The 24146-nt window shown below is 37.6% G+C and overlaps 2 protein-coding genes across 8 annotated transcripts in view; one reads left to right on the forward strand and one right to left on the reverse strand.

The window, feature by feature from the left end:
* ABLIM1 (actin binding LIM protein 1) overlaps positions 1–11002 on the reverse strand; it is a 181373-nt gene extending 170371 nt beyond the window's left edge. For all 5 annotated transcript variants that reach the window (XM_087872926.1, XM_087872925.1, XM_087872924.1 and 2 more), the window contains exon 1: positions 10497–11002. In XM_087872926.1, coding sequence (XP_087729052.1) covers positions 10497–10509 — 13 coding nt within the window. In that variant the 5' untranslated portion in view covers positions 10510–11002. The remainder of the gene's footprint in view (positions 1–10496) is intronic.
* A 10887-nt stretch (positions 11003–21889) lies between these two features.
* FHIP2A (FHF complex subunit HOOK interacting protein 2A) overlaps positions 21890–24146 on the forward strand; it is a 37526-nt gene continuing 35269 nt past the window's right edge. For 2 of the 3 annotated variants that reach the window (XM_034440209.3, XM_087872928.1), the window contains exon 1: positions 21890–22476. In XM_034440209.3, coding sequence (XP_034296100.1) covers positions 22432–22476 — 45 coding nt within the window. In that variant the 5' untranslated portion in view covers positions 21890–22431. The remainder of the gene's footprint in view (positions 22477–24146) is intronic. The other variant, XM_034440208.3, reaches the window with a different exon arrangement.

Here is a 24146-nt window from a genome sequence, read left to right on the forward strand (position 1 = left end):
AGAAATAATTGTAGGATATGGTTACGGATGAAGATCTGACTTGCATCCCCAACGTTGACAAGAAAATCAGATTGCTAAATTTCTCACCTCAAGCCCAAGTTCTGTAATTTTTTTGTGTTTCCACTTTCTTGCAAAAAAGGCACCAAATGATCTTTGCAATAGACATGCCATATTTTTCGGAGTATAAGATGCACCGGAGTATAAGACGCAGCTTAGTTTTTGGGGAAGAAAATAGGGGGGGGGAAATCTGCCTACCAGGTATTCATCTGGCTAGCATCCTTAGTCTGGTCAGCTTCAGCACATTAGTTTGCTGGTTTTTTATGCCCTGCTTGGGGATAAAAAACAGCTTCTAAGGCATGGGAGGAGATAGCTTCACTCAGCTAGTGCCTAGTTAGGGCTGAAAAAAAAGCTTCTAAAAAACAGCTGAGAATCGGAACAAAGCATGGAGATCGCTTCACTCCAGGGGTGAAATGCTCCCGGTTCGGATCGGATCACCCGATCCGGTAGCAATGGCAGCGGGTGGTTCGGAGAACTGGTAGCAAAAATCCCTGCGGGCCCCCCCTGCCCAGCTGAGCCGCACGATCATCAGAGGCTTTTTTTTTTACTTTTAAAAGCATTTTTTCTACAACCTCTTCTGACGAAAAAAATGCTTTTAAAAGTAAAAAAAAAAGCCTCTGATGATCGTGCGGCTCAGCTGGGATTGTCAGAGATTTTTCAAAACATTTTTTTCTGCAACCTGTTGGCCGAAGAGGTGGTAAAAAAATTGCTTTGAAAAGTCTCTGACGATCCCAGCTGAGTTGCCTGATTGTCAGAGAGGCATTTTTTTAAAAGCCTCTCTGACGATCCCAGCTGAGTTGCCTGATCGGCAGAGGCTTTTCAAAGCACTAGAAAAAATGCTTTGAAAAGTTAAAAAAAAAATAGTTGGCCATGCCCACTAATGGGCATGGGGGGGGTAATGTGACTACATTACCCCCCCACCAAGCCACGCCCACAGAACCGGTAGTAACAAATTTTACATTTTACCCGTTTCACTCGCTAGCGCCTAGTTAAAGCACAGCGGACAGTTGAGGGAGCAGGCAAAGCTGGGAAGATCGCTCGCTAGTGCCTCGTTAGCACTTTAGGGCTGAAAAAAAGCTTCGAAAAAGCTACATTTGGAGTATAAGACGCACCCAAATTTTCAGCCTCTTTTAGGGGGAAGAGTGTGTCTTATACTCCTAAAAATACAGTAGTTCTTTTTTCTCAAACTTGTGCTCTGTGTTTTGAATCATGAATCACCAAGAAAGTGTGATCAGTGCTCTTTCAGTACTTTGCCATGCCTGAAATCTGACTTAAAGGGTTTCAAAAGCTTCAGGATAACTACCGTGTTTCCCCAAAACTAAGACCCTGTCTTATTTTTTTTTTTGAACCCTGAAATAAGCGCTTCGCTTTATTGCTATGCAGTCAAAAGCACAATTGGGCTTATTATCAGGGGATGTTTTATTTTGGGGGAAACAGGGTATTTCCGAAAAATCTTCATCAGAAAGGGAAATTTGGAGTTAGACTGGAAATTATCCAATGCTATAAGTCTAGCACTAGCTTCCTGAATTAATTATTTGCAGTATTTAACATAAAACAGCAGAATTTCTTACTGGAACATAAATAGTTATCTCCAATGTGATTCCACTATGCCCTTTTGAAAAAAATTGATAATATAATTACTTTAATTTTTTTCAAAGCTGGGCATTCAACCATCAGCAAAGAAAATACATATGCTAGGAAACCATGTCAATGAACATGTTTAAAATCCCAATTACTAAAACCGGCTATACTTTTCCTCCTTTTTATATATTTTTATTAAATTTTGTTATGAGATAAATACAAATAAAAACAAAAAACAGAAAAGACAAAGAAGAGAAAAGGGAAGTGCAAAGAAAAAAGGAATGATTTCCAACATTTTTCATTGCAGTAGATTTTTAAAAAAATACATCTCAACCTTTTGCTTTACATTTCTAATTATTTCAAACCATTACAAAAACAACAAAGTCAACCTAGTTATCAAAAACCTAAAACCAAAGTTTAATTTTTTTCAGTTGAGCTCAAAGTCAAAGTACTTTCCAAGTAGAAACAAAAATATATAGATTCTTCTCTTTAATTAAAACAGTTAATTTTTCCTTCTACACCATCACCTTTAGCATCCATTTCAATTATGGGAATTAAAGAAGAGCCATATTTTCTAAGATTTATGTAGAAGCATAAAAAGCAGCCTATGTAAATAATATCGCAAGCACAATAGCTTGGACCCTAGGCCTTAACTAGTTTTCTAGTGAATGAATTTCTACCTTTTCTTTTCCACTGAAGGTTGGAATGCCCATCCAAACATCATTTCTAATCATTACTTTAGGAAGTTTTGTGAACAATACTGATACATAAGAGCTAAAACAGCAAAGGAGAACAGTGGTTTTGTAGTTTTCCAGAACATGCTAGAGAGTGGTGAAAACCAATTTTTTTTACTACCGGTTCTGTAAAACTGGCTTGGTGGGCATGGCAGGGAAAGGATACTGCAAAATTTCCATTCCCAACCTACTCTGGGACCAGCCAGAGGTGGTATTTGCTAGTTCTCCGAACTGCTCAAAATTTCCGCTACCGGTTCCCCAGAACCTGTCAGAACCTGCTTCTGGGTTCACCCCTGATGCTAAATCAGGGTTTTCACCCCTGATGCTAAATCATAAATTAATAATACATGCTAGCTTAATGTAATGAACTAAACTGAAATGTAGCTAACTAGTTTATGGTTTAGATGGTCTTGAAATTGTAGCCTAGAACTTTAATTCTCACACCAACTCCTTCCACTTATCTCTTATATCTCTTACTAGGAAATGACAAAAAGAAGAATTTTCTAAATTAACTATCAAAAACTGTTCACACCATTAAGGTTCTATAAATAGGAAATAAAGCCATGTGCACTGCAGCTGACTGACAAAAATTATGTAATTGATCATGAATCATATCTTACCGTTGAAAACAAAAAGGCAATCACAATTATAACGTAAGGGGGTCATCCCTGATTTGAAGATGGATGGCTATGCAATTCAGCCAGCTGGACAGACTCATAGACAAAAGGACTCATTAGAAAAATCCATCTTAGTTTGATCAGCACAGCCTGATAAAAAGTAAGAAAAGTTGGCATAGTTCAAATAAAGAAAAAAACATGGTTATAATATAAATATAATATAATATAAAACATGGTTATAAAATAAAAAAACATGGTTTTAATGATATTTTCATAGTATAAAGAAGACCATAAGGTATAAGCTTATATTGTTACTGAATTGCTAATCATTACTTTAGGAAGTTTTGTGAACAATACTGATATATTGTTACTGAATTGCATTAGTTCACTCCAGCAAGTTATATTTTTATGAAATTAGAAATGATATAGACCTCAGCATGCAGACCTCAGTATCAGTATTAATGATCAAAGTCACAATAACAGAAAAAGTTCAGATGTACTTATATGATGTATTAACTTTACATGAAGACACTATTATCTTACATTCGCCACTATTGCAAAGGAAGACTTTTTCTCCAAAATAATTTATTTTTAAAATAGGATACTTATTTTAGACTCGCCGAATGAATTATCGTGGAAAGAAGTGATTATTTTCTGTCTTCTGTTTTCAAAGAGAGCATCCTAAATTTAGTATATTTTATGTACAGATAATTCACACATTCATGCAAGCCAAGAACTGAAACTAGATTTTTAGGGTCTTAGATCTGTAATGATTTCCCACGATGCTTCTTTAGTTGTTCTATATGATTCTATATGTTCATGTGTGCAAGTATAGTACAAAAAAAAAAGAAAGAGTTCTCAGTTTGGGTTCCAGAAAACTAAAATGTGCCCATCGTGTTTATATTCACTCCTACAGCTGATGAATAGTTCAGAACCAAGAGATCCCCATTGTTATAGTTTTATTGTGCCTCCCTAGTACATTTGAGGTCAAAACATTGAAAAGCTTAACTTTGCTTGATAGTTAATTTAAAAAACTTTGAATGGCAGACTCAGATGTCTGAAATATATTTCCCATGGCTAAGTTCCTTTCCTTTAAACTGCCACACTTCATGATAATTGTTATTTATTGGATATTCAAACTTTGAGGAGCCAATGGGCACACTGTTTAAATTTATTTTTTTAAGTGGCAGGCAATATATTCAGCAGTGGTGGTAGTGTGAAACTTTCATTTTTTCCACCTGCCCATAATTTTGTTTCAAAATAAAATAGATTCAGCTGTGCAGCACAAAAATAGAAACGAAGTCATCCCTAACCAATGGTTCTTTATTCTCTTCTTGAACATATCCAGCACTAGAAAGTTTATCTTCCCTGCTCATATTTGGCTTCACTGTTAAATAACTTCCTATAATTTAAGTCTTTTATTCCATATCCGCATTCCCAAATTACAGACAACAGGGCCCCTGTAACAACTTTTCAGAAATGAGAAAACCTATTCATACAATCCGTGTGTGAATGCACAAAATTTAAACACCACAAAAAATAAAAAAGGCCAACAGCTGTCTTTATGCAGAGGCAATGTCATAAGCAGGTAACCACATGATTAGTTGCAGCAGCAAGATCATGCTGTTTGTGTTACTGTTGTGTTATTATCTCTATTGTTTGTGAAGCATAGCATTATGATTAGTTCAGTTTCGGGTAACTTCCCTCCATTTAAGGAACATATGGGAAGCTTTACACCTGCCCAAGCTGATGCCAGTGGCAGTCATACAATTCTGTATATAATTTCCTAGGAGTGACACACAAGAGACTTACTTTCAGTAACCATGCATAGAACCGAACTGCTAATTGTTTAGCCACAAGCTAAGCTTATCTTCTCTTTTCAAATCATACAGAAGCATGGGCACTCAAAATAGCTTAAGGCTCATTGTACAGACAGACAATCACAGGAAACTAGCAGCTCACAATCATTCTGGTGCTTATTAATGCCGACTTATTTGTAATTTTCCCCTCAGGAATTCCAATGAGCTTGTAACCAAAACAAGAGAGATTTTTAAAAAATAAATAAAAGATGCAACTCAAGATAAATGGTTAACTTGTTTTTTGTTAAGTCTAGCATTTCACAGCTTTTTTTCCTCAAAGCCACATTTTAACATAGCCTTCAAGTTGTGAATCTAATTCATGATAAAACGTTAAAAAGCAATCACATAATAAAATTAATCTAAGTAATTTAACAAACAAATTCTGCAAAAAATACTAATCCAGGCTATGATTTTATTCTTAATAGTCTTGCATTAATCACATTATTTTACTAAGTGTCCATATATCAATACCTTCCATTTGGAACATTTCCATGCCTTTCCATCATTTTTTCAGCATTTATATTTTCATGCTTTCCCCCAAAAACAGTTAAAAATGGAATGGCCTACTGGCTAAAAGCTATGGAAACTGGTTAAAGAATACCAAGTTTGGGGAGCCTAATCAATCATAGGACATTGGTCTTTCACAATCTCCATAAACACTGCTTTTTTGTAGAACTGACAAATATATACCATCAAAACACATTATCAAAAGCATTGATAATGATAGAACCTGATTTTAATTCTGGAAGCTCAAATATGAAAAGTTCTATATATACAATTAACACAACTATTGTGGGAATGTGCAAAGTTCTCTTTTCCTTGGCCATCCTTCTGATATTCTTATTACAGTATCTCAAACTTTGTTTTAAAAAACTAAACATAATCCTGATAACAGCTAAAGGCACAGAATAATTAGTTGCTTAGTTGTTGCATTTAAGATGACAAACTTCACTATGTTTCCAAGTATTTAATACTTTGAAAAACATGTTAAGCCACTGGGCTTTGAGGATCCTCCTCCTCCTCCTCTTCCTGCTTCTCCTCTTTTATCACTTCAAGGTGTCAAGGGAGATACAAAGTTCTGGCTCTTGCTCTTCTGACAGCCTCAACCATTGTTAGTTGATGTTGTTGTTGTAGTAGTGTGTATCTTTGATGCTGTCTTTCCATTTAAGGAACTGTGAATTATCAAATATAATTCCCTTCCATAACTACTAAAAATATACCCTAGGCCTATAGATATGTTGCTAACCCTTCACTGAAAGACATCAGCTTAAGTTCCAGGCTTGCCTGGAATGTAAGCCCATGGTCATTTTAAGATCGTCAATTACCACACTAAAACAACAGATTATCTTTAATCAACAAGAAAGTGAATTTCCCTTTTAATACATACTATAGTTTAATTCCAGAACTTATTTTTCCCATCATAAGCTTCTTGGCTATGAAACTGTGAGATTAGTTGATATAACTGATATGTGAACAACTACACATAGGAAGCCTTCCTGGATATCTGATGAAACAACTATAAAAATGTGATAAATACTTATAGCCATAAGTCTAGAGACACCCCAATTGTATATGTATAAGTAGTAGCACTGCTGTGAAGATATATAGCTCTCAATTCCTATAGTTGGCAGATTTGCAAAGCCAATTAAAACCGTAGATGGGTTGGAAAAATAGGAACACGTTTGTGGATGGCATTTTGCTGGGAATCCTGTCAAGCCCTGCCAACTCATTATCTTGCTTAGATATAGCTATAGAAAGCTTATGCTTAAATCAACTATTCCTGTTGTGCACTTTTCTTCTTTCTCTGAAAACCTCAAGAGAGTTGATTGGCTTGCAGTCTATTCATTATTCAGCCTTGATCAATATTTATTCTGTTGCTCACTTGGCCAGAAGGGGCAGTATGACACAGTTAAACTTATTATAAGATATATTTTGCACAAATTACAGATAAGCCATTAACTCAATTTGTAGCCAGATAATATGCCAACTGCAAGCGTCACATAATAGTATTGTTCATTTTCACAGACTTCCTAGCTTGTTGTCACCTAAACTTTTAAAAAAATAAAAAATGTAATTCTATAAAATAAAAAGTGGTGGTCTAATTAAGGTCATAACCATTATGGACAAAGTGGACATTAGTAAATCTCTTCCCATATTATTTCTGTCCCTCATTTCCATATACCAGTAGGAGTGAATAAAAGGGATGGGAGCCCTAGAGTAGCTGCGTTATTTTGTCTTCTACAACAGCCTGCTAATGGAAATACCAGATGGCAGAGTTTACCAGTACTTAATCCAGGCACCTGGTTTGGGGCAATATGCCAATCCAGGTTAGCTAACTAAACGAAGAAACTGTAATTTAAAATGTACAAAACCAGTTTTCCAACAGTATATCAATCTTTAAATGGTCTTTCTGTACAGTCTGTAGATTGCTGGAGTTTACTTAAATTACCATTTGACTCCGTCAAAGATTGCACCCCAAATAGTTCTGATCTCATCTACAGGCAACTAAGAAGATTTTAATAAAGTTGGATTATTCTTACCAAGAGGGGTCCTGAGCATTCTGGTATATAACCAAACCTTGAGAGGTCATATGGTTTTTGTTCTATATTTGCAGAAACCTCAGTCTATTGGTTCTGTTAAGTGCATATAATTGGAGAATGTAAATATATCTTGGCACAAAAATTAACCATTTTAACTGCTATAGCTTTAATAAAAGCAATTTCCGTAATAGTTATCTGTGTTTATGCACTTTGTTGGGAATACCTGGGACCACTGAACAAATACTCTTACTTATATCTGAATCTGGAACTGGCAGCCAAAGACCACAGAAGATGAATATGCAATAGTACTTCCCCAGTTGTTATATCCTATTATTTCTCTTTTTGAATGAGTGTTTTTGTTAAGGCAAAAAGCAGCATGATCATCAGAAAGATGCATTATCAAATGTCCCACAGACTACCATTCTTGTTCAATACCATAATCAGTTAGGCCTGACTAGCAAAACTACAAGGGCTCCCAATACAAATCTGCTTTGAATTTTACAGTCCGCTTCCCAAAGTCTTAACAGCTATCTCCCAAACTGCTGAATCTGCACTCTTTGGAGCTGCTAGCCCTTGCTTTCAAAATGGTTCCAAGATGATACTTTATATTTGGCTTTCTAAACTCTTTATATTTAAAGCCAGGGGTGAAATCCAGCAGGTTCTGACAGATTCTGGAGAACCGGTAGCAGAAATTTTGAATAGTTCGGAGAACTGGCAAATACCACTTCTCGCTGGCCCCCGAGTGGGATGGAAATGGACATTTTGAAATATCCTTTCCCCAGGAGTGGGGAAGGGAATGGAGATTTTGCAGTATCCTTCCCCTGTCACACCCACCAAGCCAAGCCCACCAAGCCTCACCATGCCCACCAAACCACACCATGCCCACCAAGCCACGTGCACAGAACTGGTAGTAAACAAATTTGGATTTCACCACTGTTTAAAGCTACCAAAGCCATTCTCTTAGCCGGGGTGTCAAATTGGCAGCCCACAGGCCGGATGCATCACGTGCAGGCCATACCCACCCCAGCTCTGTGAATGGGAAAAACATCGCAAAACGTCATGTGACAGCACCGTGATGCATCATGTTTGACACCCGTGCCTTAAAGCTTTCAAAGTGACTACATCCTAATGTGAAGCTTTATGTTATAATCATAGTATTTTAAAGTTATTCAGTATTTTGAATATTTTTTAAAACCTTCCCAAGGGTATAAAAACTTGTCTTAAAAGACTTGAGTCTACAGCTATGTCTAAATTATGCAAAAATGTTGATATGCATGGTTGACCTTCATATTTCCAGTATGTTAGGCAGCTGAGAAGCATAATACATGACATCTAATGTTTTCCCCCACTTATTTCTTGCAAAAATGCAAAAACATTGAAAACAGAACAGGAGTACTCACTTCTCTAGTAATAAAATCTGCTTCAATTTTCCCTATTTTACAATAACTTTACAGTATGGTTTCTGCAATGGTTAAACATGGTCTTGCAATTCTACAGCTAGCTAGCAATAGATTTTAGAAACGAAAAGTGGCACAAGGTTCTTCATTCAAGGATTAAACAGACATTTCTTCATAAAGATAAAACAATTGAAGGTTTGGAGTTGCTGATATGCAAATTGTATAAATCAAGAGGAATTCACTGAGCATCCCATCCCAAAAATAAAACTAACTAAATGTGTTTTTAAATTTTAGCTGAGTCAGTACTGTGACATCACAAAACTTCAAGGAAGCTAGGCAATATTAAGGAGCCTGGTCAGAATATGCAAAGTTCCTCCTATGTCTCCACCTTTTCTTTTCCAGTTTTAAGCATAGCCACACCCATGAATTTGCAGACAAATCGGTATTTGCAGATTTCTATAGGAGTTTTGTTCTGGTCATGATAGATTCTACCTTGTTCAATTATTATTGAAACAATAATCACAGTATGAGTGAAATAAAGCAAATACGTGCATTGGAAATCAGAGAAACATATCTTTGGTTTTGTTATTTCTTTACAAGTACACACACTTAAAAGATCTTACATAAAATGTACACAATGCACCTAGAAACATCAAATGCACTGATTTCTTAGAATAATAAAAATCATTTCTGTCCTTATAACACAGCACATAAGACAAATCTTATGTCCCAGTTTCAAAGAAGGATTTTACATCTGGTCTTCTTTACATCACAATACTAGGCATCTATATTCAAAAGGATTTTCAACCAGGTGCAAGGAAAGTATGCAAAGGATTTCTGTTGAAAAATACATTAAAACTATAATATTTTTATATCCAGATAATAAAAGCTGTTTGTAGATTTCAACATCAATAAATACTATATGAATTTCCAGGAATAAGCCCCTTACTCAATAATACCTAACACTTCATTAAAAGAAGTATCTACAAGGCTTAAACTGACTAAAATCACTGTACTAGCTACTTCACCTAGCTCAGAAAGGGAAACATACTAGTATTATCATTCTGGTATTTTCCTTCACTTTCTATCAGTGCAAAATTCTCCCTCCCAAATTTTTCACACAAAAAAAAGATTTTCTTCTTGGGAAAAAAAAAAAAGACAGCCTGGTAAAGCTCCAAAGTGATTGTGAATATTTTCCCCCTTTCTCCATTCTCCCTCCCTCTTCCCCAAAGGGATTCGCTGCAGCTTTAAATATCTTGGTGCATCAATCCCCGAGTTTTTCCACCAACACTGTAAAAAAAAAACACCGGTCCCAAGAAAGGTGGTGTGGGCGCAAAATCTCACCCCACCCCTAAAGAAGGTAGGTTCCCAGGCCAAGCCAGGCTTCCTCGCACCCACAAAAGAGAGCTGTGGTGTTAACACAAACGTTGCCTTCAAGGCTCTCAAGCGTAGCTCTTCTTCGCCTCCCTCAAAAGACCAAGCAAATGCAAAATTAAAGGGGAGGCAGAGCGAAGTTCTTAGGCACAGCAGGTGCATATTGCAGGGAAAGGTAGAAGGGGGGGGAAGGGGGGGGAAAGGGAGACATTAATGCAACTACCGGCCCAGGGAGAGGAAGATGAGAAAGAGGCGGAGAGTTGGCCTTATCTGGAAGCATTCGCTGCCTGAAAAAATGTTGATCCAATCTCCTGTCCCGACCCAGATGCTCACTCACCTCTGGCGGACATGGCTCAGATGGACCAAGAGAGAGGCGGCGGCGGCGGCGAGCGCAAGAAGCGAAGCCCCCTCCCCGACATTAACCGGGCGCAGCCGAGAAGCATCTCCCCATGTGCCGCCGGGACTGCGAGCGAGAGGGCGGTACCTGTCTGCGTCTCAAAGCGAGGGAGCGCCGCGGACTAGCACAACAGCCGACCGCTGCAGCCACTGCGAGCAGCGACCGGCTGGGCCTGGGCGGGGCCATTTGCCGCTTCGCCAGGCGCTGCAGCACCAGTCGGGTCTGGCTAAAAAACAACCGCCTTTGCCGGCCCACCGATTCGTGGCTGGGGCCTCCTGCGGAAGAGCGGGGAGGCGATTTGCGTGTTCGTTCCTTCATGCAGTATGAACATTCCGCAATGAATTCTGGCTTAACAGCCGGATAAAGAAGCCAAGTCTGGTTTTTTGTTTTATCTGAGGGCAATTCAGGACATTTATTCCGTTTGCATCGAGCAAGCAACAGGTACTACCGTCATCCACGGTGTTTTTGAAAGGGGAGGGGCGCCTCCAGGTGCACACAATAAAGGAACCTCCGCCAGTATAAACTGGTAACTGTATTCGAAATGATCGATACAGGAGTTTGGTCAGCGTTTGGCATTCAAAGCAGTTAAACCAGTTAAAATAGAATAGCAAGCATATGCTACATGTACAGGTTTCCCCACACAAATATCATGGTATTGTTTTAAATGGGCAAAGAATAATGGAGGAAAGAAACTTACATTGAGGTAACATGAAATGAGAAAAGCAGAATACTACAAAATGATTGTTTTGTATTCTGGGCCTTTCAGAGCCTTTACAAAATCCTGTTGTCCCCCTCTCTGCTATGAAGGTTTTACAGTTTGTGATTTATTTTTTTTTAATTTGATTTATATGCCGTCCTTCTCTGGAGACTCAGGGCGGCTTACAATGTGCTCAGCAATAGCCTTCATCCTTTTGTATATTTATACAAAGTCAGCTTATTGCCCCCACAACTGGGTCCTCAATTTACCTACCTTAGAAAGGATGGAAGGCTGAGTCAACCTCGAGCCTTGGCGAGATTCGAACCTGCAGTAATTGCAGGCAGCTGGTCTTAATAACCAGCTTAATAACAGGGTGCCTTAGACCACTGTAGTACCAAGGCTTAATATTGTACATGACCTCTGGTATGTGGATTCATCAGCTGAAGCACAACCATCTTGTGGTTACAAAACCAGTGAATGCTGTTGATTCTGTTGATGTTGATGGAAAAAACAGAAACTGACCTCAAGTTTGGCTGATGGACTGCATTTTTCAAGGTGGAGATGTCATCTTGGGTTACTATTGCACAGCTCATTCTCTGGGCACAAATAGCAAAACTTTAATATCAGAAGAGCTTCAAGGTGGATATGTTTTCTCAAAATAAATTCATGGCCAGAATACCATTGTAGAGTTGATAACAATGTTAGGTGGTATTAATTTAGTGTGCAGTAGTTAGGATATTAAGTAAGACCAGGGATACCCACGTCAAGGTCTTTTAGGCCACTGGTGACCTTAGAGACCAATCACTTTCTCTCAACATAGTCAATTTCACAGATGGATGTTATTCCCATAAATGAATGCAGAAATATAATGTATAGCATCTTGAATTGATGGAGAAAAAGTGGGATGTACATCCAACAAATTTGTAATTAGCAATTCATATGTTATTGTCTATTATATTAACAGAAGAGCCTTATCAAACTGCATGATACATTTTGCAAAGATAGATAGATAGATAGATAGATGATAGATAGATAGATAGATAGATAGATACACACACACACACACACACACACACACACACACATGCATTGTGGCACATATATAAAGTCCACAGTGAATATTATTTTGGCTAAACAGTTGGTCCCATTGTTAGGGGATGTAAGGTTATCATATCAGCAAATGAAAAAAAATAGGCAAATAAACCAAGTTCAGCCATGTATTCAGACAATATCACAATTTTTTCTATTTTCCAAGTGGGCATTAGACAATTCCTTTGGGCTGTTGCATCATACAATAGAGAGGATAATCTTATCAATTATTTTTTAAAAACCACAAAAACTTAAAATTATGTTTTCCAGAGTTTCGTTTATACAATATCAGAATTAACAACACTGAACAAAACAGGTCATTCAAATATATAGAAATTCTAGTCCAAGCCTTGACATTTTGGTCCAAAACTATATCTTAAAGTTCAAGGTACATGTAGTCCTTGACTTACAACAATTCATTTAGTGACCGTTCACAGTTACAATCTTAGTAGCATCTCCATGATCAAAATCCAGATGCTTGGCAATTGGTTCATACTTATGATCATTGCTGTGTGCCAAGGTCATGTGGATTACCTTTTGCAACCTTTTGGCAAACAAAGTCAATGGGGAATTCTGATTCACTTAACCGGGTTACTAGCTTATCAGTTGCAGTGATGCACTTAATAACTGTGGCAAGAAAGGTCTTAAAATGGAGCAAAACTCATTTAACAAATGTCTGACTTAATGAGAAATTTTGGGCTCAATTGTCATAAGTCAAGGACTAACTGTATAACAAAAGCACCATTCTTTTACCTGCAATTGTAATAGGTATATCATATGTACAATCAAAAACTTCGGAGCAACTAAAGTAGTACATTATCTACTCAATGGCACACTATGTGTCTGCTTAGATGTGCAGCCAAGTCTTTAATAAGTCTAGAAACTATCCTGATTTTATTTAAAGCCTGAATTGGACTGTGCCATTTGACATACAGGGTCAAATTAGTATTTGAAAAATCCTTTATGGTATTGACTTTGCAAATGTTGGCTTTCTCCCCCATGGCTATAGATTAAAATCCAAATATGTTGGATTTTACATTCAATATTTTGTTTCAGCTGGCTAAGATAAAGCTCTGTTGGAAATAAATTAAGATTTAAGTCTTTCTCCAGAAATATATAATTTAGCTATGCCACTTGTAGCATAAAATACCTTACCAATATTTAGACTTATATACCACTTCTTACTGCTTTTACAGCCCTCTCTAAGCAGTTTAGAGAGTCAACATATTGCCCCCAATAATCTGGGTCCTCATTTTACCCACCTTGGAAGGATGGAAGGCTGAGTCAACCTTGAGCCCGTGAGATTGCAGCTAGTGGTCAGCTGAAGTAGCCTGCAGTGCTGCACTCTAACCACTGTGCCACCTTGGCTCACCTAGCATTTCATGCTAAAGAGGCAGAAAAACTTTTTAAGTTAGCTAGATTCAATGTTTTACCTTCAGCATTTCTGTAAAGGAAATTCAGCAGCAGGTATATTCTCAGAGGCACCCCAGGAGAGATCTAAAATGTCATAATGGTCATCACAACTGCATGATCAACCCATGTGCAATTTTGATGCCCATGCAAAAGGGCAGGGTTATTGCTTGCATTACAAATTTGACTATTTGGGCTTCCTTTACAGATTATTAGGAGAGCCAGTTTTCTGTAATGGTCAAGGTACCAAGTTAGAAACTGGAAAAACCATGCCAGACAAATTTTGCATACTTTTACTTAGATTTTAAAATAAGTAAACAAAATATAAAACTTTTAGTGGGAACGAAATTGTTTTGTTTATGTTAAGTCATAAACTGTTTGCTTTGCATTCTTTTGGCTTCATATATAAGCAAAGCTGAATTTCTAGACAATTATCAAGTCTCCAAGACACTGGCAAGACCTACATTCTTCACTTTAGCATCTTCCCTGTGTCCAAAGGAAGCTTTGAAATATATATTAGAAATGCATGTCCAGTTCTTCTGTACTCAAGGATAAAGATAATAACAGCCATTCACGTTTTCCATGTTTATATAAGAAGAGTCATGCTGTTAGAGTAACATCAAGGAGTAATTTACTGAGCAGCTCTGGCTTTTGATAATCTATTGCCAATGTGTTGCAATTTCTCTGCAGTTGCTTCTAAAGATAACATCTTCTAGTTCGGTATCTTTCAGACTTCACTGTGATGCCAAGGATCTGGCAATAGCAGTACAGAGTATAACTTTCAAAGCTGTCAGGAAAAAAATGACCAAGGGTCTGAATCTAATGGCTACATACTAGAGGGATAACCAGCTGATGCCAGACCAGCTGAAAACATAATTCTGGGCTTTCCATTTGAAAAAAATGTGAGACATCAAGAACACTGCAGGTATGATAGAATGGTACCAGCCTAGAACATTTCACTATCCTAAAGTATTTTGGAGTAACTCTGAACTGCACACTTACTTTTAAGAATCACTAACAAAAAATATTTGCTAGGAACATTCTGAGAAAAATAAAGATGGCCACCCAACTTCCACAGAATTTCCACATTAGACATATGTTACTCTGTTGGACAATATGCTAGTTCTGTTTGGTTCAGATCGAAACATGTAAAATAGGTGGATGTGTCCCTAAATGAAACAATCAGATCAGAATCAAGGTGTCTAAAACTGACCCAAATACAAAACATGCATTATCTAACTGCTATCTCCCCTCCAAAAGTTCTGCTGGGAAAGTACTGCATAGAAAGGATGAATTAAAACAACAACTGCAGAACACATTATGTGGCCATCAACCTCCACAGTTACGACTGAGATCAAGGAATGGCTTTCTCAAAACCTCCGCCCGTCCCATCAAGCAGCAGCCACAGACAGCCCTGTAACTACAGGGCAACTTGGAACAACTACACAGCTACTACCTGGTTAAGAATAACCTTGACATATATGGAAATTGCAAAACAGATTGCACCAGGTAGAAAGATCAAAGGACAATCTTAGAAAATGGGACTTGCCTATAGAAGATACACTCTGAATGTGGAAAAGAACAGTCCATCTCACGCATGCTATGACACATACAATGTTCTTCAACATGTACAGAGGAAGATTTCATATTGGGAAAAGAAAATGCTGTTAATGTGGCCCGATACCTGGTGAATGTCATCTACCCTTAATACTATTTATTTTACATAATTTTTATATGTACTATATCTGTACAATTTATTTTATCTGCTTAGTGTTGAACATTATATGTCTATAATGTGAAGGTGCTTGTGACACAAAAGATTTCAAACTCTTGAACCTTTGGGCTTTCTTTAGAAATGAATGTTCCATCACAGATTGAAAACCAGGGTACATAAGCATCTCATCAACAAACAGTGAAAAACATGTTAATCTCATTAATCAAAACCAGAAGAACAACAAGTGATAGAACATCTAAGTGCTTTGGGGCTTATGCTCATGTTCCTTTAACTGCAACAGCCCCACTAACTTTTACTACCCTCAAAACCTGCCTGCATCTCAGTTTAAAACTATCGTATCAGTTTTGATGTAACATTTTTAAAAAATTCTTTCATAGTCCTAATTAATATGGGCATGCTCCCTCCTCCCTGGTCACTGGTGGTCACTTGCCTTTCATTGTCATTTTGGCCTGGGTTGACTCTGCAGAAGCAAGATTGTTGTTATTAGGCCATTTTTATTGAAACTGAGTTACTATTCTCTAAGCATTCCTTTAACTTTGTGCTAAAGTCCACATACAAAATAATTTTTAAAATCATTAGTTTTCCATCTTTATTTTCTCCCACAAGTGCCCCATTTCCAATCTTCCTTTCTGTATACTCCAATCTTCTCTTTATCCCTTCTCTCAAAATTCTCAAGTTTAAAATCAAACTCAGCAGTTTTGTTTCAAATTCACAATCAACCAGGTTGTGTTAACATCATGGTTCACTTCTGCCACTATTTGCATCTCAGTATTATTTTGTTGAAGTCCCTTATCAGTTCATCAGAGGTATTGTGATTTATTTCACTCATCTGCCTTTAACAACAAACGTACATTCATTCAGTCCTACAACTGGTTTTTCAGAACTACAATCTATTCCACTTTTTCAGGTCCCAGCTTCTGATCCATTCAACTAAGATGTTAAAAATGGACAAATATGATCCTGGACATTTTGTCCACTTTCCACTGCTAATCTTTTTCCATCATGGTTGCCATCCTTGTCATATTTATCCTCACCAGTCAGTTTAGTCATCTTCCTCCTCCTCTTCATCGTCCTCCTCCTCTCCCATTGTCCTGGTCCCCTCCTATGTTGATGCTATCACTACTTGTTGAAACTCAACAATAGCTTGCAAGACCAACAAAAACAGGAAAGAGTAGACCAAGGGGCTCAACAAGGTAAGCCAGATCAAATCAAGTGCAGAAAAGCTAAAACTACTTAACTGAGTTTTGTTATAATACTCTTGCAAGTCCTGCCTGTACTTCTGGTAGTTCTCAATCCACGTACTGCTGGAGCCTAGCTTGTAGGATTTTAAGTGTAACTTTTCTAGCATGTGAAATGAGTGTGATGGTGCGATACTTTGAACATTCTTTGGCATTGCCTTTCTTTGGAATTGGAATGTAAACTGACCTTTTACAGTGGCCACTGTTGAGTTTTCCAAATTTGCTGGCAAATTGAGCATAGCACTTTTACTGCATCGTCTTTTAAGATTTTGACTAGCTCAGCTAGAATACTATCTCCTCCACTAGCTTTGTTGTTGCTCAGATTTCCTAAGGCCCATTTGACTTCACATTCTAGGATGTCTGGCTCAAGGTCAGTGACCACCCCATTGTGGTTATCAGGGATGTTAAGCTTGTTCTTGTATAGTTCTTTTGTGTAATTTTGCCACCTCTTCTTAATCTCTTCTGCTTCTGTTAGGTCCCTGCCATTTTGGTCCTTTATCATGCCCATCTTTGCATGAAACGTTCCCTTCATATCTCAATTTTCTTGAAGAGATCTCTGACCCTTCCTATTCTATTGTTTTCTTCTATTGCTGTGCACTGTTCATTTAAGAAGGCATTCTTATCTCTTCTAGCTATTCTCTGAAATTCTGCATTCAATTGGGTGTATTTTTCTCTTTCTCTCTTGCTTTTCGTTTCCCTTCTTTCCTCAGCTATTTGCAAAGCTTCCTCGGACAGCCATTTTGCTTTCTTGCATTTCTTTTTCTTTGGGATAGTTTTAATTGCTATCTCTTGTACAATGTTGCAAACCTTCATCCACAGTTCTTCAGGCACTCTGTCTATCAGATCTAATTCCTTAAATCTATTTGTCAACTCTTATATATATTCATCAGGGATATGATTTAGTTCATATCTGAGTGGCCTAGTTCTTTTCCTTACTTTCTTCAATTTAAGCCTAAATTTTGCAACGAGAAGCTCATGATCTGAGCCACAGTTAGCTCCTGGTCTTGTTTTTACTGACTGTATAGAGCTTCTCCATCTTTGGCTGCAGAGCACATAGTCAATTTGATTTCTGTGTTGACCGTCTGGTGATGTCCATGTGTAGAGTCATCTCATGGGTTGTTGGAAAAGAGTGTTTGCTATGACCATCGTATTCTCTTGACAAAATTATATCAGCCTGTGCCCTGTTTCATTTTATACTCCAAGGCCAAACTTGCCTGTTATTCCGGTTATCTTTTGGCTTCCTACTTTAGCATTCCAATCCCCCATGATGATAAGGACATCATTTTTTTGGTGTTAATTCTATAAGGTGCTGTAGGGCTTCATAGAACTGGTCAATTTTATCCTCTTCAGCATCAGTGGTTGGGACATAGACTTGGACTACAGTGATATTGAATACTGTGATAGCTATTTGGCCTAGGCAATGGCTGACTGATTGGTATGAAAAACAAGACCTATGAGCAAAACAATTTTCCTGAAATTTTTTATATATTTCTCCCATTTTTTAAATCATTTTTAAATTTTACATGCATAGTTTTTTATATATTTTATATAAATCAGGTAGCTTTGCTTCACAGCACAAACTCCCCCTGTAGAGATTAATATCATCCACTTTAAAACGTGTAAACCTACTGCCATCTGCAGGGCAATATCTGATTTATTTTTTCCTGATGTAAATTATCTATTTCCTCATAATTAGAGAATTCTTCATAGACTTCATTTTGTATTTTGTTTACACTGTAACTAATAATGTAACTAAAGATCACAAATCACTAGATATCTGCAAAGGGTAGTATATTGGCTACTTCAGTATATTTGACTGAATAGGATGGGTGGAAATATTTGAAAGAAAACAAATCTGTCTGAATTTATTCAGTTATTTATCTTCCATGACCTTCCTTTAAAAAAGCCTATTCAAATGTTGAAAGAGCTCAACAATTATCAGCATAATTTCCTGTCAATTTATCCTTTCAATATTATATCATGTTGGCATCTGTATTTTGATACATTAAAATGGCATAAACGTTGATGAGTTTCAAAAATTTTGAATTTAGGCAACCATAAGATGCATCCTCAATCTACAAGTCTAACCTTTTTAAAATTATTCTGTGGATTTTAAACCCAAATCCAGTGATAAAAAATAAAATCAGATTATATACATTGGGGTTCCAATTCTGGTTTCCATATCCATCAGCAATATACTGTAATTGTAACCAACCCTTTTTAAGCATTCTCTGCAGTGTCCACTGTGGCCAAAGTTTTGCTGTTATGTTAAGTTCATTTTAAGGTAAAAATAAACTATTTTTACATGATTTAAAAACACCCTCCACTGATTTATAAGAATGAGAGATTTTTGTTTGTTCTTTTAAAGTTTACCTAATTAAAATTAATTTTATAAGTTTATTACAACTTTTTATAAAAATGCAGTAAGAAACACAAAACTTAGGAGCTTCAACTGACTTCAAAACATCTAATAGCAGTGTTTCAGTAGAAACACTACTAGCAGTAGCATGAAACAATTCAAATAACAATACTTAATATGGATAATTTGCAAAAAGCTGAGATAACTCAAACTGAATTTTAATTTTTTTAAAAATAGTTTAGAACTCAGAACTCAGTTTGATCTGAGTAATACCCAGTAAAAAGGGGCATCTGGGTATTACTATAAACTGTATTTATCCTATAATATACACATTTCATGAGTAACAAGATCAAAGTAATTTCTCCGAGCAAATGCTGATCATGTCTAACTTGTGGTACTAAAGAATAATTACCAGTATGCAACTGGGGAAAGCATTCCTTTTCAAGATGAACTGAATTCTGAAATTCCTTATCCTAGTGATTCAAATTGAAATAAGTGTCCAATGTTATATTTACAAATATGGAAAATTAAATCCATAATTTCATAACTATAAACTTATCCATAATAAGTTCATAATTTAGGCAGATCTGTTGCAGTCAAAGTTATTGCACTTTCTACAAACTTAGTACCGATTGAATCAAAATTGTTACTTAACAGAAGCAAGTATACGTAGTTCTTGACTTACAATTGGTCACTTAATGACAGTTCAAAGTTAAGACAAAATTCCTTAGAGCTAATTATGACATGTTTTCGAAGTTATGACAGCTGCACACACACATTCATATAGTTAGATATGTGATCGCATTTTGGGTGCTTAGCAACTAGCTCACTTTTATAGCTCTTTGCAGAGATTACATGATTGCAATTTGCAATATTTTTTGCTAGTTTCTAGTGTTTACTTCCTGTTTCTGGCAGAAAATTTTCATTGGGAAAATTGACTTGCTAACAGCCAAGGCATCCATTTAATGACTGCAGCAAGAAATTTAAAAAAAAAATCTGGTCTGGTCATGTGTTGCCTTCAACAATTTACAACTGTAATTCTAGCTCAATTAGTCATACAGTAAGCGAAGGAGAACCTGTAAGTATTAATTAGATATTCATGGTATAAGAAGTTGCAGGAGTGTCAAATGATGCTAGTACTTATCTGACTACAGTATCGGGTGGGTTCTACTTACCTTTACTACCAGTTCACAATGGGGCCGCGCACATGCGAGGTCGATGGCGGAGCCTCCTGCCGGTTTTATTACCAGTTCTATAGAACCAGTGCGAACCGGGGGCAACCCACCAGTGCGAACTGGGGGCAACCCAACTATACAGTACCCTTTTACCTCAAAATCTATATTTGCAACATCTCTTGCAACTTTGCAAAAAACTAGTATTACAAATATGCCTAGCTTTTCTTTTTTTAAAATTCCATGATGCCCTATGTTTTTAGTGTAAACCAAATTCATTCCATTAAAATATATTTATTAGCTATTTTTTCCACTTGTTTCTCCTAATTTGTCCTGGTAGAAACTATGACTTTACTGAACTTCTTCAAAAATGATTGGTTGGAATACCCAACCTTGGATATGCCTGATGATATTCAGGTATACATTGTAATTCCTGCCTATGACAAGTGATACTCTCAAGGTTCTTTTTTTGCTTCTGAAGGCTGTGGGGATTGGAATGGGGAGCAACGGGTTCAACCTTAGTGTGACTGAGTTGCTGTGGGTTTTAGGACCCACCTACATCTGGAGATTGTCCATCTTTAGTTCTGGATGGGATAGCATTACCCAAAAAGATCTGGTGCAGAAATATATAGACAGAACAAACATTGAACAAAGCTGGAGGCCCTCACTCTGAAGCATTTCAAATTGTCCTAATCCCTGTTTCCTGTTTTGTTTTTTCTAAAAATCTATTCTATTTTAATCAATCTAGGCATCACACATTCCCTTAAGCGTTCCCTCAAATTGAGTTTAATTCTCTGATGTCTGTTAGATACATCCATATGGTTTTCTGTAAAACATGGAAGTAGTTTGCTTTTGAGTGTGTGTGTGTGTGTGTATAATTTATTCCCCAGTCTAGCTAACAAAATTCCGCCATGTGCTAACAAGATTCAGACCCTACTTAGCTTTTCATCAAGATTATGTAGGTACTACCATCTACCATGATAAAGGTAGTCTTTGACTTACAACAGTTCATTTAGTGACTGTTCAAAGTAACAACAGCACAGAAAAAAGTGACTTATGACCATTTTTCATACTTAGGACCTTTGCAGCATTCCTATGATCATGTGATCAAAATTCAGGTGCTTGGCAACTGACTCATATTTCTGATGGTTGCAGTGTCCCAGGATCATATCACCTTTTGTGACCTTCTGACAAGCAAAGTCAATGGAGAACCAGAATCACTTAACAAGCGTGTTGCTAACTTAAGCACTTCACAATTTAGCAACAAAAATATGGGGCTCAATTGTGGTTGTATGTCAAGGATTACCTGTATTCTGTTTAAGGATTCTTGTCATACACAGATAAAATTCATGCATAGGTAAAACATACAACAGCTATTGAAGTCAAAAGAAAAAAAGGATAGAAAGTTGTTTCATCAGTAACAGTACCTTCTCTTGGAAAATAGTAAGGGAAATATGAAAGCAAGCCACAGTTATAAGGCCTAACATAAAGACCCTGTGGAAGGAAATACTAAATGCCACCCTTTGATATAGAATAGAATAGAATAGAATAGAATAGAATAGATTTTTTTATTGGCCAAGTGTGATTGGACACAAGGAATTTGTCTTGGTGCATACGCTTTCAGTATACACAAAAGAAAAGATACTTCATCAAGAATCATAAGGTACAACACTTAATGATAGTCATAGTTATAAATGAAAAAAAGCGGGTGTTGTTGGGAGTGAGCTGCAACTGACGAAAACTTCGACAAAACCGAGTCTGAGAAGATGAGACTAGACGCCTCCTGATTTCTGGCTCCGGCAAGGACTGAAAGAAGCTGCGCTCTGTCCTTTTCGGAGCCCAGGTAGTTTTCCTCTCTTGCTGCTTAAAAGCGCTGCAGCAGCGGCTCTTAGAAGGCCCCTGAGAGGGGAGGGAGCAGAAGCAACGACGCCGGGCGAAAGCGTTCGGCTTCCGGGCACCGTCGCCGAAGCCCGGCGCGGGTGGGTGTCCGCCTCCGTCAGTGCCACGGTGTCTCCTTGCCGCAGGCAGAGCTGGAAGCAGCCCGTCTTGGTTCGGTAACCGATCCGATCCCCGCTATCCGGTCAGCCGCATGCAGCCCTCACCCTGGAGCGGAGGCGGCGGATCGAAGAGCTCTCCAGATCCTCCCGGCAGCGGCTGCTCCAGTCCAGGGACAAGATGTTCTCCAAGTTCACCTCCATCCTGCAGCACGCCGTGGAAGCGGTAAGGCCACCGGAAGCGCTCGCCACGCAAGGCCGGGGCTTACCTCGGGCCTAAGCTGGGGAACACTCGTTTTCCAGGGCCCTCTCTCGCTTTCCCTCTCTTGTCCAACCGCCTTCGTCTTTCTGCTTCAGATCACCTAATAAATTTAACGTGTTTATTTTTTCCGGTTGGGGAAGAAGTGGGGGGGGGGCACCCACCCAGATTCAGACGGCAAAGTAGAATAGAAGAACTTGACGATGTAATTCTTGGTTCCTTTTTTCCTTCTAGTCCCTGATTGAACTCAGCTATATAGCTCAGTGTCTCCTTTTATGTTATTTATTTACTTTATTTATTTACTTATTATGCTTCTGGGCCTGGGCTACAGGAGGGATAAACCAGTAGATAAATGTTTATGCTAAAACAAAAAGTGTAGCCAGATAAAAACTAGCTGAAGGCTCTGGTAAATAAAAAGGTTCTTGTTTTGTAATAAAAGACAATTAAAATGGGTGTAGTGCTATTTGTAGTGCTATTTTTGGATCATCAGAAGCCTTCGGGACAATAGCAGAACAGATCTTACCACAAAATACAGCTTGTGTTATATGTGAGTGAGTCTTCCAATTTTCATTTTCAGAGGACATTGTTCCTCCAGTGCAGGGTGTGCTTTGAAGATCTGCTATCAGATCACCTGATCTTTGATTTTAAAGATGTTTCCCTAGGGAACAAAAGTGTAGAGATGAGGGAGTCTGATGATTCACAACTGGCCCCTTATACCATCTGCTTATAAAACCCTAGGAGGTTTTTGGCAGGAATAAGATTATCCATTGAAGTTCTGTGCTGGACATGGAGGAGACAAAGTCCCCTGGTGCACATTCAGCAGAGAAATAAAAAAGATGATAAGCATAGATTAGTTCAGGGCCCTACCACTACTGTGCCATGCTTGAGTATTGTATGATTACAAAGCATGGCTTCTTCATATACTTTAATCATTGATATCATCCATTATGTGCCATCAAGTCATTTTCGACTTCTAGTAACCACATAGATTTTCTCTAAGACAATCTATCCCTAATCTGTTTGTTCATGTCTCCCAAAGGTGTGCTCATCATCTCTGAAACTCTGTAAATCTATCCATTTTGCTTCTGACCATGCTCTTTAGTTTCTTTCTATCTTTCCCAGCATAAGAGTATTTCTGGAGAGCTGGGTCTCCGCATAATGGATAATTGAGCCTAGTTATTTGGGTCTCAAGTAAGAATTATGAATTGATTTGTTCAATTATCTATCAGTTTGTTTTCTTGGCTGTCCACAATATTCTTAAGAGTCTTCTTCAACATCAAAGTTGAAAAGCATCAACGTTCTTCCGATCCTATTTCTTTAAAGTGCAACTTCCACAGAGTGTCACGGGGAATAAATAACATAACTTGCATGATTCTGATCTTTGTAGCTATAGACACATAATAGTATTTTAATATCTTTTCCAAGGCATTCATTAGTTGCTCTACTGGATGCTAGTCTATGGCATATTTAATCATAGGAGTCAACTAAGCTAATGGAAAGGGTAGAGTGAAAGCAGCATACTACTACAGTAGTAAAACAGTTTTTACTGAATAAGCATAGATTTTTCATATAAGAGATTGGCACAAGTGGAAATGCGTCCTTTGAAAATTGAAAACATTGATAATGGAAATTAACGG

Source organism: Pantherophis guttatus, chromosome 6 (assembly GCF_059756535.1).
Source record: "Pantherophis guttatus breed Tessera chromosome 6, ASM5975653v1, whole genome shotgun sequence".
NCBI classification, from domain to species: Eukaryota; Metazoa; Chordata; class Lepidosauria; order Squamata; family Colubridae; genus Pantherophis; species Pantherophis guttatus.